This window comes from Xiphophorus couchianus, chromosome 6 (assembly GCF_001444195.1).
Source record: "Xiphophorus couchianus chromosome 6, X_couchianus-1.0, whole genome shotgun sequence".
NCBI classification, from domain to species: domain Eukaryota; kingdom Metazoa; phylum Chordata; class Actinopteri; order Cyprinodontiformes; family Poeciliidae; genus Xiphophorus; species Xiphophorus couchianus.
In genome coordinates, this window is record NC_040233.1 from 9,981,490 (window position 1) to 9,996,600 (window position 15,111).

The window sequence follows — 15,111 nt, forward strand, 5'->3', positions numbered from 1 at the left end:
AGTACAAGGCAATTCTTGGTGTTCTTCCAATGTATCTGTGTTAAGTGACACACAGATATACACAAAAGAGCATCAAGCAATACCCTTTATGTTTGAATGGTTGGTACTTGCTCTCTTTTCCGAATGTTTGCACCAAACTCATAAAAAAGGCATTTGCTTACAAACCTCCCAAAACATAAAACCAGCTGTAAAATGTCTTACATCTTGACAGCTTGATTTCTCCGATCAAGTCAGAAAACAATAGATTTCTCAAAAGTAGCTATTGTTTTCTGACAAATGTTATCAGCATTATAATCTCTTGTGAAACATTAATTACAAACAAAATCAGCAGTCAAGGTACTTTATAATTGAAAAATGTTTTATTATCCTGATTTTTATTTCTGCTTCTTTTAAATGCATTTGCTTATTTAAATAGGAAATTATTTATTTGTGACCTATAGTCCAGGCGCATACACAGAGAAGGCATTCAGAGACTGCCCTTGTGCTGCTTCTGTTGACATGGCATTGTTTTCTTCTTTTTATTCTTGAGCACAAAGATAACTTGTGAAATTCCTGCTGGCTGCCTTTGAGGGCTTGGTGGTTCAGAGGAGAGCTTGGGGACAGCTTGTGACGCAGGTTGCCAGGACAGTTTTTGTTTGTTGTTTGTCTTCTTATTGATCGGCAGCAACAATTGATTATAAGTAGCTAAAGGTATAAAACAGTATAATTTGCATATGTCATTTAATTTGGGATGATTTATCTTTACAAATTAGATTATAAATTAATCCACATTTAGCCCAGTGTTAGAATTGTTTGCAAGTTTAAGTGTGAAAATGAATCAAGAAAGACAAACTCAGATATGAACTTGCATTTATTTATGGCAAACAAAGCCCTTGGTGTTCAGAATTTCTTGGTTAGACAGAATTTAGCCAAAACTGATGAAATCTTTGTGAAAACATCTATCACAGTGGACATCACATCTTACTCCATCAGGCCATGTCCTGACTTGCCTTTGCACTTGGATTAACATCTCTGTTACTTGTCCCTCAGTCTATTCCAGGCTCTTGGAGAGAACACTTGTCCCTTCACTGAAGGTCTCATTCTCAGCTGTCCACAGCCTTTCTGTCTCTGACTTTTACTATCACATGAGCATCCCAAAGGAAGGTGTGAGACACCTTGCACCACTTAAGTTGAGGAATCTGAGCCAGCAAAGCTATTAGTAGTATTTGCTATTTGACCTTGTGAAAGGTCACTTCTAAGGGGAGTTGATTGTTCTCGTCCTTTTCTTTGCCTCACTCATTTAGACTATGGGCTTCTGAGTGGACTCAACCTGAATTCTGAATGTGTTCAGATGAGGAAAAGAACCAACATTTCATGAAATTATGGAAAGGTATTTATTTTTTATTTGTCTGATTACTAGTCTATATGATTCATGGTAAATGTCACTTGAATATACTTTGCAGTCATTAAATCACCTATGTTTTATTTTAATGTCTGATTTTTTTGTATGTATTGAGAAAGATCTTACAGGTGGGCAATTCGTTACCTGATGATTTGCCTTCACCAAGTAAGCTCCTGTACTGACACAACTGGGCCTTTTCTGGCACTGAAGATGCGTGCTCCTCTGAGAAAAAAAGTTCAATTAAGTAATACTAAGGTTGGTAGTTTTAACTTTTTTTTTATATGACATTTAACCATGTTTGTTTAATCTACTAAGATTGACAACAAAAGATTTCCCCCCAAAGATAATTTATTTAGAACCTAATGAAATTTAAAAAAAATGAATGGGTAAACATTTTATAGTGATAATGAAACATATGCATGTAAACTAATTACTACATTTATTGCTTTTCATTTCTTGCTCATAGTAGTGTTGTTTCACAGCCACTTTTGAGAACCGTTGTCTGTTAATGCTGAAATCTGTGGTGATGCGAGATTAATAACACTACTCTAATTGTAGTGTTAAAGTTAGAAACTACAAATACATTTTTTACTGGAGATTTAGCTCTGTTAAAAAATTTATGCAGCATACAAACAAATGTCTAAAACTGAAATAACCAGGAATTTAATTTCTAGTTTAATTACTCTTGTCCAAACCAGTGATCCCATGTGACATTTGTAAAAGCATGCAGCCATTGACGCTCCCAAATAAATCATTGGTCTCAATGAAGACAGCTGAAATCTACAGTGGGCTGTGTGTGTTAACACATATCATTTTTATTATTATTTCATGCCAATCTGCTTCAGTTCAAATAAATAACTTTTAAAGTATTTAATGCACTTCTTGCTATAGATCTGAAAATATTTTGTAGAATGGATTACTAACCTGCCTTCTACAACATCAGATCTATTAGTTACTTTAACTACAGATATATGAGGCAAATCTTCCCTCCTAAAATGCAGAGATTTGCAGCCACAAACCATTACAACAAAATCCCCAGAGTAGCAATTGCTAAATTGTTATAAGTAGACAAAACTTGTATGTTTGTCTATCTACTAATTTATTAATTTATGGGGCAAATCAGAGATTTAGTTTAAAACCTGAGCAATTCTCCCAGTTTTCGAACTATGGATCAGCAAATATATACATTTTTATTTTCTTATGAAAGTTGGATGATTGGTTTACTATCATTGGTTTACTACTGTTATCTAAACTAATATTTCTCAATGTAATTTACAATTGTAATATAGTTTCTGGCAGTACTTGTTCAGAAAAAAAGCATAGTAATACAAATAACTGATTGAAAGTAAGTAAGTGCATAAAAAAATAGGTGTATATTGTCAGGTATTTGCAGTGTTGTATGTTCTAATCAATATTCTAATGGTACAATAATGTTCTATAATTAGTTTATCCAGTCAGTCTGATTTATTGTATTAAGCTCACACATTTTTTTGAATTAAGTGTTTTTCTTCTGGTCAAAACTATAGGCAATAACAAGTCAAGAGGCTGTTTTAGATGCACATTTGATTTATTCTACTCAACACAATAGCATGCTTAGGGAGGCACCATTATATTAGCAACAGGTGTCTCGGACACTTTATTGTCTGGAGAAACTTTATTCTTCATCAAGTCCTTTCTGAAAAAAAGAGAACACAGGATAAGTGTTGAGTGGTGTTTGAACAAAGTATTAGAGGAGCTACAATGGACTACTTGGAGTAGAAAACAGATGTATAAAAAGACATGCAGCCCTTTTTTTTAATAATTCCATTTGTTTAATAAAAAAGTAATGAGCCAGATCATTTTTGTAGGGATTTTTTTTACTTTGTTCAAATTTAGAAGTTTACCAACAATGATATTTTTTAGCATTTGGTAGAAATTCCAAATACTAATTTTGGCATTTCTATAAATTCTATAACTTGGGTCAGATATTTTGGGTGTCTTTTCACAGGTTTCTCACAAATGTGTCATGCGACATTGTCCCATTACTCCTTACAGAACTGGTGTAACAGTTTCGTAAAGCCAGATGGCTCCCAAACACCTTTTCAACTCTGTTTTCTGTGACACACAGATGACACACTGTGTGTCATCTGACCACACCTAGATGCTTTTTTTTTTTTTTTGCTAACTGGCAGCAAGTTTGGTTCATTATTCTTTTCAAAGACCCATTTGTACTAAAAGTGTAACTTCCTTACTGATGACTTGAGATGTTGCTTTAATGTCTGCTTTTGTTCTGGTTTTGATGGGCACATTTCACATCAAACACATTCATAACCGCGATACAGAACCTATCTCTGTGTTGATAAGCATGATTACATAACATTTCTATTATGATTGTATTTGTATCAGATTGTTTGAACAAATGAATGCGGGTCTGAAGATTATATCATGGAATCAAATGAAATTTTAGATTGGTTGCAAACTAAACGTGATACACAATATTTCCTTTGAGAGATTAAAAACAACCACAGAGGTGTAAAAATAACTATTGTTGCTTGGTTGTTTCAGTTCAAAAAGTCGGAAATTATTTCAACAAGAGATTGTCAAGGTCAAACTTTTTGCTTTTTTTGTTTTTTGGATTGAAAATGAAAGCATTTTTATGCTCTGGACATCTTTAAAAACATATATTTGAAAAACAGTTACCATTTTTGTCTACATACAAACCTTTGACCCAGCATCACGGCTTTTGGCTCGTAACTTGTTGACTTGAGACTCTGCAATATCGGCTCTCTCTTCAGCCTCGTCTAACTCATGTTGAATCTTGCGGAACTTGGTGAGGTTGCTGTTGGCCTGTTCCTCCTGTTGGAAAAGCATCACATATTCCAGATAAGATAATTCCAGATGTGTATGACTGTTATATAATGATCCTATTTTGAAAGATCTATACTCACAGCTACTTCTGCAGACTTCTTATAGGATTTCACTTTGAGCTGAAGCTTGTCCACCAAGTCTTGGAGACGTGCCAGATTTTTACGGTCCTCTTCAGTCTAGGTTTAATAAAATAAGATGGACATTGGAAAAAAATACTTTTTTAGTTTATGAAAACTACTACACTGTAAAGGTGTGTTCTAGATTAATAGCTACCTGATAGGTAAGTTCCTTGATGCGTCTCTCATACTTTCTCACTCCTTTTATTGCATCGCTGGACTTCTTCTGTTCACTTTCCACCTCATTTTCAAGCTCCCTGACCTGCAGATTCCACAGCAAAAGTCATTAAACATCTTATTGGTTGAGATTCAGAAAACATTTGATTTGCTTGCTCAAACACTTTGCGTCGATGAGCCTTCCTCTACTTACCCTGGCCTCGAGCTTCTGGACCTGCTTCTTGCCTCCCTTCATGGCGATCTGTTCAGCTTCATCCAGACGGTGCTGCAAATCTTTGATGGTCTGCTCCATGTTCTTCTTCATGCGCTCCAGGTGAGCGCTGGTGTCCTGCTCTTTCTTCAGCTCCTCTGCCATCATGGCAGCATCAGTGATGGCCTTCTTGGCCTTCTCTTCAGCATTTCTGCATTCCTGCACAGCCTCCTCAACTTCAGTCTGTAGTTGAACAATATCACCCTCCAGCTTCTTCTTCTGGTTTATCAGGCTGGTGTTCTGCATGATTTCAAAATGAGATATTTATGAGGTATTAGTTCATGTAGGAAGTATTGTTACCTTTGAGATGTAGTCTCACCTGTGAGTGTAGTAGCTGCACCCGCTCACTAACATCCAACAGCTCTTGCTCAGCAAGTTTGCGGCTTCGTTCAGTTTGCTCTAAAGCGCCCCTCAGTTCCTCCAGTTCTGCCTGAAGCAGGTTGTTGCGTCTTTCAACAATGGCAAGGTTTTCCTTCATGTCGTCATTGCCTCGCAGAGCATCATCAAGTTGGAGTTGAGCATCCTATAAATGAATGTGAAACAATTTTTTTATCAGGTTTGATGTTTTTAAACTAGGGCAATACCACAATTACGTTTCCTATTACTTACTGACCTTAAGATGTGCATGAACAGACTTGAGTTGTTTCTGGGCCTCAGCCGCCTGCCTGTTGGCTTGGCTAAGCTGGATCTCCATCTCATTGAGGTCTCCCTCCATCTTCTTTTTCAGACGAAGGGCTTCATTCCTGCTGCGAGTTTCAGACTCAAGGGAGCTCTGAAGAGTATCCACCATCCGCTGTTGGTTTCGCTTTACTTGTTCCATCTCTTCCTCTTTCTCAGCCAGCTTCCGCTCAAAGTCCGCTTTTATTTGGTTCAACTCAAGCTGGACTCTGAGAATCTTTCCTTCCTCATGCTCCAGTGAGGCCTATAGAAACCGGATGAGTTGTTTGAAATAATTTTTTTACCAAATACCAAACACTAGAATATTTTAATTCTAGTAAACGTTTTGCTCTGCACTTTACCTCTGCTTCCTCAAGAGCGGTCTGTATCTCAGACTTTTCTTGTTCCAGCTGCTTCCGTATCTTCTCAAGCTCATGAATGTTCTTTCCTCCCTCACCAATTTGCTCAGTGAGATCAGATATTTCCTCTAAAATGTAATTGACACAATATGTTAATTCTACTTTGTAATGAATTTGTCTGATGTTTTATTGATGAACAACCAACCTTGTAAGTTCTTGTTCTCCCTTTTCATCGTCTCCAGATGTTCGAGAGACTCTTCATAAGAGTTTTTAAGTTTGAAGAGTTCGGTGCTCAGAGATCTGGCTTCTTTCTGAGAACTCTCCAACTCACACTGAGACTCTTCATACTTCTGTTTCCACTCAGACAAGACCTAAAAAAATGATGGAGATGTAAGTATTTTCTCTTTAGGTGTGGTAAGTTCATACAGCAGTCTCTGTATTTTTCAACCTTGTCAAAGTTCCTTTGCTTCTTGTCCAGAGCAGCAGCAGCAGCATTAGACCTCTCCACATCCACCATGAGATCTTCAATCTCATTCTGCAGCCTGTGTTTGGTCTTCTCCAGAGAGGAGCACTTGGCATTCACTGCTTCAACAGCCTCCTCAGCCTCCTGCAGACGCTGAGCCAGCTTCTTCCTGGATTATTGAAGAATCCAGGAATGAGATTGGCTGCTTTCAAAACTTTGTACAGTCACTGAAATTCAAATGTGCTGTACTCACTTGGCTTCTTCCAGTTCCTCGGTTCTCTGGATGGCATCAGTTTCATACTTGGTTCTCCACTGAGCCACCTCAGAGTTGGCCTTGGACATGCTGCGCTGCAGTTCAGCCTTGGCTTCCTGCTCCTCCTCGTACTGCTCCCTGAGGAGGTCACAGTCATGGCGAGCAGACTGTACCGCATGGGCTAATGCATTCTTGGCCTGAAAAAAAGCATATTAAAGGATATAGTTACTGTCAATAAATCATCTTTATTTTATGGAGTCTCTTGGTTCCCACTTACCTTGATTTCCTCTTCCAGTTGTCTTTTGAGGTCTTCAATTTGTTGTGTGTACGACTGCTTTCCTCTGGTGAGTTGAGACACTAAGGAATCCTTTTCCTCAAGCTGCCTTATAAGTTCACCTGAGAATGAATTTAAAAATTAGGTTTTCAATTGATAAAGTTTATATATGCTGTTCAAGAGGTTTAAAGTGCATGTTTATACCATTTTCAGTTTGAAGCTTAGCTTTCTGCATGGTGAAGTCATTGATGGTACGCTGTCCCTCTTCTGATTTGGTTTTATATTCATTCAGCTGATCCTCAAGAGACCGACACATTTTCTCCAAATTGTTCTGAAAGAAAGTAAATACAAGTATGAATAATCATCACTATGTGGGACAAGACAAGAGTAATATTTTCAGCCAACAACAAGAAAACATTGGGTTACTTAATATTTAGCTTACCTTGGCCTTGACAATCTGCTCCATATTGGAGACCACATCATCCAGCTCCAGTCTAAGCTCGCTCTTCTCCTTCTCCAGCTTCTGCTTGACTCTCTGCAGGTTGTCGATCTGTTCTCCCAGATCAGCAACAGTGTCGGATTGTTTCTTCCTGAGAGTGGCAGTGGTGGCTTCATGGTGCAGGGTGGCCTCTTCGAGGTCTCTGCGGAGTTTCTGGAACTCGGCCTCCCTCTTCTTGTTCATCTCAATCTGGGTGGCTGTGGCTCCTCCAGCCTCCTCCAGTCTCTCACTGATCTCCTCTAACTCTCTAGCCAAGTCTGCTCTCTGCTTCTCCACCTTGGCTCGAGCAGCTCGTTCTGCTTCAAGCTCTTCCTCCAGCTCTTCAATGCGGGCCTAGAACAAAAGGATTAAGGTTGCATATGCATTTAAAAACACACAGTCCTTGTTAATATTTTGTCTGGTGAGAAGTTTCACCTGTAGCTCCTTCAGTTTCTTCTGGAGCTGAGCACTCATTGCTTGTTCATCCTCTATTTTTCCATTGAGTTGGCTTATTTCAAAATCTTTCCTATGGATGATAAAAGGTACAATGTATAAAATGATGCCTACTTAGAAAGTAGCTAGTGTTTTTCATATGGGCTTCTTACTTTTTCAGCCTCTCTTCAAGTTGCTGCTTGTCATTTTCTAAGTCCATGATACTTTCTTGAGCCAACTTTAAGTCTCCCTCAAGCTTTCGCTTGGCTCTCTCAAGGTCCATTCGTATTTTCTTCTCTTGTTCTAAGGATCCTTCAAGCTGCAGAGAGACAGGCAAATAATCATTTGTAGTCAAATAAACATAATACAGGATTCAGTTGTAGTGTTTTAGATCTTACATCGTCCACTTGCTGCTCCAGCTTCGTCTTGGCTTTGGTCAGAGTGTTGACTTTGTCTTCCTCACTCTGCAGGTCATCCAGGGTTTGTTGATGAGCTTCCTGTAAAGCTTTTTTCTCCTTTGTGAGCTTGGCGATGATTTCGTCCAAAGCAGCCATCTCCTCTGTCAGGTTCTTGACCTAGAGGCCAAAAGGTTTTCAGTGTGTACCAATGGTATTTGCCATGTGTTTTGGTGTAATTGTTGGTCATTGTGGTACCTTGTTCTCTGTAGCGTGTTTCTCTTTCTCCACCTTTGCCAGAGTTAGCTCTAAGTCGTCAATGTCCTTCTTTAACTCAGAGCATTCATCCTCCAGCTTCCTCTTCTTTGCAGTCAGTTCAGCATTCATCTCCTCCTCATCCTCCAGTCTTTCTGTCAACTCCTTGATTTTTGCTTCCAGTTGAATCTTACTCTTGATCAGACCCTCACACCGTTCCTCAGCATCAGACAGATTATCTTGCTCCTTTTGTCAAAAGAAATTAATATGCTTTACAGAATGGTTATCATAAATTATGTTCAGACATTAAAATGACAGTTTCAACATACAGTTTGGACTTGGAGCTGCAGGTCGTTCTTCTCTTGGAGAAGAGAGACCATTTTCTCCTCTAGTTCCTTCCTACGGGCTTCTGATTTTGCATAAGCCTCCTTGAGTTTGGTAAACTCCTCCTTCATGTTGGCCATCTCCTTCTCAGTCTCAGCTGATTTCAACAGAGGTTTGATCTTGAAGTACAACTTCATCCAGGGCCAATTCTTGACCCCCATGAAGGCACGGATGTTCCACTGAATCACAAGTAGTGCATCCCTGTGTGCAACATTTTGTATTAACGCACTGCTGAAATGTTGTGAAACTATTACTATTTTATATTGCATTGCATATCTTTTATACTGCGCAATATTTGTTTCTCACTTTCTTCATATAAGTTATAACATTGTAAGTCCTTCTAAATCAGTTTATTTAAAATTAACATTTGTACTTGATTTTTATTACCTGCGTTCTACAATCTTCTGGAATTCTATTCTTGCAAGAACACCTCTTGATCTTGCCTGGATCCTCGTTATAATGAGAGCTAGACGGTCATCTCTCATCTCTTCCAGTAGACCGAGGAGCCCAGCTTTGAAGAACACCTAATTTATTTAAACATGTAGATACTTAGTCATGTATGGGAGTTTTCATGTTTAAGATTCTGGCTCATTTAAACTTTCTAAGTGTGTGATTAGGTGTGATCTCAATATCGGATCTAAATATAAAACAAAAAAATAAATCATTTGAATTGGCTAACTTTTACAGATATCTGACAAATGTTTACACAACATAGATTTACTTACCTTGGTGTGACCCAATTTATACTGGTTATGATCGATATCTAGGGAACCTAGAAGCTTCTCTGAAGCCTTCTTGTTATCGATAAACTGTCCCTCAGGTATGGCATTTGGGTTTAAGATGCGGTATCTAACAAAAGTAAAAGATCACTTGCGTAATTTCTTTGGAATAAAATGCTCAACTTCAACTACCACTCATATTGAGGTTTGTTAAATGGTATTCAAATATTTTGTAAAACCCAATGAACTTCAATTCAACAATAGAATTTATGAAGAAAGACATACTCAAAGAATATAAACAGTCTTGGACAAATAAAAGTTGGAAAAGAGTTTTTTAGGTCCTTTCACTTTGAAGCAACACGTACTTAATAAACTTTTTTGTAGACCAGTGTCTTTTGTAATCAACTAAGAGAAGTTTGATTTATGTAAATTATGTTCAAAATGCAATATTTGTAACAAATACATCCAAATATGGTCATTTTTGTTCTTTAGCATTTCTATGTCTGACTTCTAATCAACAGCAAACCTCTGCTTGAAGTCTCCATAGAGGATCCTGTTAGGGAAGCCTTTCCTACAGATCCTGATGCCTTCCAGGACACCGTTACAGCGCAGCTGGTGCATCACCAGAGGGTTCTCCATGGCCCCAGGAGTCTTGGTCTCATTGGGAATGATGCAGCGCACAAAGTGGGGGTGGGTAGACCTCAGGTTGGTCATCAACTTATTCAGGTTCTCCTGAAAGCACATATTTATTGTCAATAGGTTTCTCACATCCATGTAGATGGTGTCTTTTAGATATTTTATGACTGTTAAAATCAAAATAATCTTACCCTGTGCAGGGCAGACACAGTTTGGAAAGATGAACCTTTCTTTTTAGTCCCACCTTTGCCCTTTCCTCCAGATTCCTGAACTAAAAGTTATTAATACAGTATTAAATAGAAGGAATAATAAAAACCATATGTAGATATATTGTTTTCAAATGACCCAGTTGAAATAAAGCAAAAATGCACATTTCTGCATTTTCTCCATGTCATACTTATTACCTATCCACCCATTGTTTAAATTGGTGATCTCCATAGCAACTCACAATGTTCATGCTGACACAGAGGAACAAATATGCTAACATCTACTGCTGCCCAGACATTTATCAACAGTTTAGAGTACTTTATTTTTTGACTTTAAACTTTTTTTATGATTTATTTCATACCACATCTCCATGTTTTAGCACCATGAATGATGATGAATCAAACTATCATGTTTACATATATTTGGGTGCCTAAAGTTGAGTTAATATCATTTAGTTAGATTCGTTAGTTACCATATAATAATTTTGTTGTCTGATGGAATTCTGCGTGAATGGTCACATGACAAATACGTTTCACGTTTGAGTTTGATTCATTATTAAGATCTTTACAAGCAAAATGGAACCAAAAAACCGTATATGTCCTTATATAAAGGGTCATCTACTAGGCTCCCTTATTTAATAATAACATGTGTTTTAAAAGGAGTAACTCATACCTGACTAAATACATACCTGAATCAGCTCCTGCATAATTTGCAAAGAGAATACCAAGCAGCTTGAGTGTAGACTTCTGGTACAGCCCAACAACAGTCTCATTCAGAGGATCCTTGTTCTTCACCAGCCAATTGTTGATATTATAGTCAACAGTTCCAGCATAGTGAACCAGGGCAAAATGTGCCTCTGGTTTGCCTTTGACAATCCTGGGTTTCTGGAAGTTGTTTGATTTTCCCAGATGATTGTCATAAAGCTTAGCTTTAAATGTAGCATCAGAGGCTTTGGGAAACATGCACTCCTCCTCGAGGATGGACATGATACCCATGGGCTGAAAGGGTAATAAAAGTGGTTTGAAACACAAATGACCTTTTACTTTCTCCATATTTTTGATATTCTGATTCTCACCTTTTCAATCAGGTCAATACAGGCCTGCAGATCCATACCAAAGTCAATGAAAGTCCATTCAATTCCTTCTTTCTTGTATTCTTCCTGCTCCAGCACAAACATGTGGTGGTTGAAGAACTGTTGCAGTTTTTCATTGGTGAAGTTGATGCACAGCTGCTCGAAGGTGTTGAACTGGAGAGATATTGAGAGTAATTAAAAATGAACTCTTAGAATAAAAAACTCTGCAAGTATGCATTGATTCCTATCTAAACTCACATCAAAAATTTCAAACCCAGCAATGTCCAGCACTCCAATGAAGTACTGGCGAGGCTGCTTGGTGTCAAGAGACTGATTAATTCTCACCACCATCCAGAGGAACATCTTCTCATAAACTGCCTTAGACAGGGCTCCAACAGCATAGTACACCTCAATAAGGGCGTGACAAGGACATTTGTTAAAACTAAGTAATGTGTCATCAAATGATACTCATAAAGCTTATATGTCTTTACCTGGGCAACATTTTGTCCCTTGGTGACCCACTCATTCCCCACTTTGACCCTTGGGTGACAGAGACCTTTGATGAGGTCAGCAGAGTTCAGGCCCATCAGATACGCTGCTTTGTCAGCATCTTTGGAGAATTAAGGGCATTAATATTATTCAAGGCTACCATCATTGTTTGAGCTTGGTAACACATGTTGTGTCATTGACTGTAAACGGTTTAAAAAGTAGAAATGTCTTACCTTCGGTGCCATCAGCCTCTGCCTGCTCCTCTCTCTGCTTGTTCTTAAACTTCATGTTGCCATGATGCATAATAGCCCCAGTAAGCTTGTACATACTGTTTTTTTCTTCTTGAGTGAATCCCAGCACATCAAAAGCTTCCTGAGTAAGACATGTTACAGTGGTGAACTTTCTAGTTGACATTTAGTGTTGTTTAAAAAATGTTTGTCAGAATGCTCGTCTTACATCAGTAGCCATCAGCTCCTCAGAGTCATTGATGGAAGCTACTGTTGTCTCTCCTTGGGAGATGAATGCGTAATCATAGGGGTTGTTGGTGATGAGTAGCATCTCTACATTTACACAATTAAAATATAGTTATATCAGTAATGTTATACTTTAGAAAACATAATTGCTTTGAATATGTTGCCTACACTCACCCAGAAGTTCAGGCTTTACTTGAGACAGGATCTGGTAGAAAATGTGGTAATCCCTCTCAGCTCTGAGCTGGTAGGTGACACGTGACTTTTCCAGAAGATCTGTTGGGAAAACAACCTATTATTCTCAGCAGAAATGGGCCATCACTGCCTTGAAGTATGTAGTCAAGTTACGTACAGGTTTCAATGTCAGCAGAGGCAAGCTTTCCTCTATTGTCAAAGTGGATTCTGATGAACTTTCCCTAAAAGAAAAAAGAGTTATTGAATTTCTTGACTTTATCGCAGAAATTACTAATTCAAGATCCACAGTCACTTACAAATCTGGAGGAGTTGTCATTCCTGATGGTCTTGGCATTGCCAAAAGCCTCCAGAGCAGGGTTAGCCTGAATGATTTGATCCTCCAGGGTGCCCTGATGCCATCAAACAAACTCACAATTTCAAATTTAAAGCAGAATAAAAAGCTCTCGTTGACATCTGTGACATTCTGAATGCACTGCATTTTTCTGATGTATAATATGTAAATATTAATACAAAGTGTATTTAAATGTAAATATTCATATTAGTTGTGGGACTCGATTAAAATTTTTAATCGAGTTAAATACAGGGTCTGTAATTATTAATAAAAATGAATCATATTTTAATCAAAAACTATATATGGACCAAATAAGTAACATTTTCAATTCAGAACCCTTTATGCTGCTAAATGTTTGAATAAATAAATATATAATCTCACTGAGAAATATATTTATTGTTTTTAATCTTTTATGTCTGTTATTTAGGTTATTCAATCATCAGATTGGTGTAAAGTGCCATTGTACCCATTCAGCTTTCAAGTGTTTATGGAGTCATTGGTCATTCATGTATTAAAAAAAACAACTGTGTAGACTGTGAATGCTGACTTCAACGTCAGGGACATCTGTGCTTGCAACATGTCTTTCATTGAGATGATACTTTAGGCTTGAATAGCTTTGGTGATACATCAGCTCCTTTTTGCACAACTTGCAGTCAACAATAGTCTTTTCCAGCTTCAAAATTGTCTTTTGAAGCAAAAACTAATCTATTGGATTGCACATAAAAAAGCAATTTTTTGTATAAAAACTTCTAACACATTAAAATCTATCTCATTAATGAATTAAAACTAGTGCATTAAGTCCCAGCCCCAATATATATATATACACTGCTCAAAAAAATAAAGGGAACACTTAAACAACACAATATAACTCCAAGTAAATCAAACTTCTGTGAAATCAAACTGTCCACTTAGGAAGCAACACTGATTGACAATCAATTTCACCTGCTGTTGTGCAAATGGAACTTTGTACAGAACAAAGTATTCAATGAGAAAATTTCTTTCATTCAGATCTAGGATGTGTTATTTGAGTGTTCCCTTTATTTTTTTGAGCAGTGTATTTTTTTATTGCAGCAATTTTTAGCTAGAGCTTTTTAGTTGCAATTTTAAACAAACCTTCTTTTCACTTGCAGCATCTTTCTTCCCAACTCCAGGCGCAGCAGCAATGCTGGCAAAGTACTGAATGACACGCTTGGTGTTTACAGTCTTTCCAGCTCCAGATTCTCCGCTGTGTAAAAGATACAAGAAAGGTTTCCTGCCAAGATCTACAACTTAGTACCACTAAAGAAATATAAGGTTGCAGTCTGACTCACGTAATGAGGATTGACTGGTTTTCTCGATCTGTCAACAAGAAATTTTAGCAATAAAGTCAAAATTGCCATAAGGGATGTGTGAACAAAATAAGGGGTTTCTGTACCTGCCAGCATGTACTGGTAGGCATTATCAGAGATGGAGAAGATGTGAGGAGGAGCTTCACTCCTCTTCTTTCCCCTGTAGGCAACAACCACCTCTTGGTTGTAGACTGGCAGCCACTTGTAGGGGTTGACAGTCACACAGAACAGCCCAGAGTAGGTCTGCAGGTTAACAGGTAACAATAACATAAGATAATGAAATAATTGTCTTATTGAACATATCTAAAAGACTGCATTTCCCTGCAATGTTAGTTTGTACATTGAAGTTGAGCTTTCTTACATAGATCATCCATGCTGCGTATCGCTCTTTGAGGTTAAACAGCACAGCTGGCTCATGGAGGAAGGTGAACATCGCCATATCTTCAATTTTATCAAACTTTGGCGGGTTCTGAGGATGTACATCGCACTCCTTCACTGTGACAGTCTGTAAAAGGAAACAACAAAAACTTTGTTTTACATCTAAACTGAATCACCAGCATCAGAATAATATCTTTATTCCAGCCATGTAAGAAGGTCCATAGTAAAAAGATAAAACAAACAAGATAAAAAATGTTAAAAGTAAGAATCAAACACCTCTATGGATTATTGATTTTACATATTTTAGTACTGAATATAAATTCACTTGCCTTTCCAAATTCTGTTTCAGCAGTGACTTTGTCACCATCACGACTTTGGACGGTTGCTTTTACGTACTCAACCTCTGGATCAGGTACGAAGCACTCTCTCTTCATGTCAAAGGGGCGAGTCTGGGCCTCCAGACGCTCCCTGTCTGATTTCCTTAGGAAAGGAGCAGCAGTCCCAAATTCTGCCATGGCGGCATCACCCATGTTTCAACCTGGTTTAAAAAGTAGCCTTCTTTAGA

The 15,111-nt window shown here is 37.9% G+C and overlaps 1 protein-coding gene and 1 long non-coding RNA gene across 5 annotated transcripts in view; one reads left to right on the forward strand and one right to left on the reverse strand.

The window, feature by feature from the left end:
* LOC114146208 (uncharacterized) overlaps nucleotides 1-15,111 on the forward strand; it is a 37,260-nt gene that overhangs the window by 15,333 nt on the left and 6,816 nt on the right. For 2 of the 4 annotated variants that reach the window (XR_003595862.1, XR_003595865.1), the window contains exons 3-5: nucleotides 1,284-1,369; nucleotides 1,501-1,636; nucleotides 9,962-10,145. This is a non-coding gene — a long non-coding RNA (uncharacterized LOC114146208). Of the gene's footprint in view, nucleotides 1-1,283; nucleotides 1,370-1,496; nucleotides 1,637-9,961; nucleotides 10,146-15,111 lie in introns of all 4 variants that reach the window. The other 2 variants (XR_003595863.1, XR_003595864.1) reach the window with 2 other exon arrangements.
* Nucleotides 2,930-15,084, reverse strand: LOC114146202 (myosin-7). The gene is made up of 37 exons (XM_028020071.1): nucleotides 14,876-15,084; nucleotides 14,530-14,673; nucleotides 14,255-14,411; nucleotides 14,151-14,178; nucleotides 13,954-14,065; nucleotides 12,806-12,898; nucleotides 12,667-12,730; nucleotides 12,492-12,590; nucleotides 12,301-12,404; nucleotides 12,078-12,216; nucleotides 11,847-11,965; nucleotides 11,614-11,763; nucleotides 11,359-11,529; nucleotides 10,972-11,281; nucleotides 10,268-10,347; nucleotides 9,967-10,172; nucleotides 9,447-9,570; nucleotides 9,109-9,245; nucleotides 8,667-8,922; nucleotides 8,341-8,583; nucleotides 8,086-8,262; nucleotides 7,861-8,006; nucleotides 7,691-7,781; nucleotides 7,220-7,609; nucleotides 6,982-7,108; nucleotides 6,781-6,899; nucleotides 6,504-6,700; nucleotides 6,236-6,419; nucleotides 5,993-6,158; nucleotides 5,791-5,915; nucleotides 5,385-5,693; nucleotides 5,091-5,294; nucleotides 4,715-5,011; nucleotides 4,502-4,606; nucleotides 4,309-4,404; nucleotides 4,082-4,216; nucleotides 2,930-3,056 (listed from the first exon to the last, which is right to left on the reverse strand). Exons 1-37 carry the CDS (start codon nucleotides 15,074-15,076, stop codon nucleotides 3,036-3,038), a joined length of 5,826 nt encoding a protein of 1,941 aa, XP_027875872.1. The 5' UTR covers nucleotides 15,077-15,084; the 3' UTR covers nucleotides 2,930-3,035.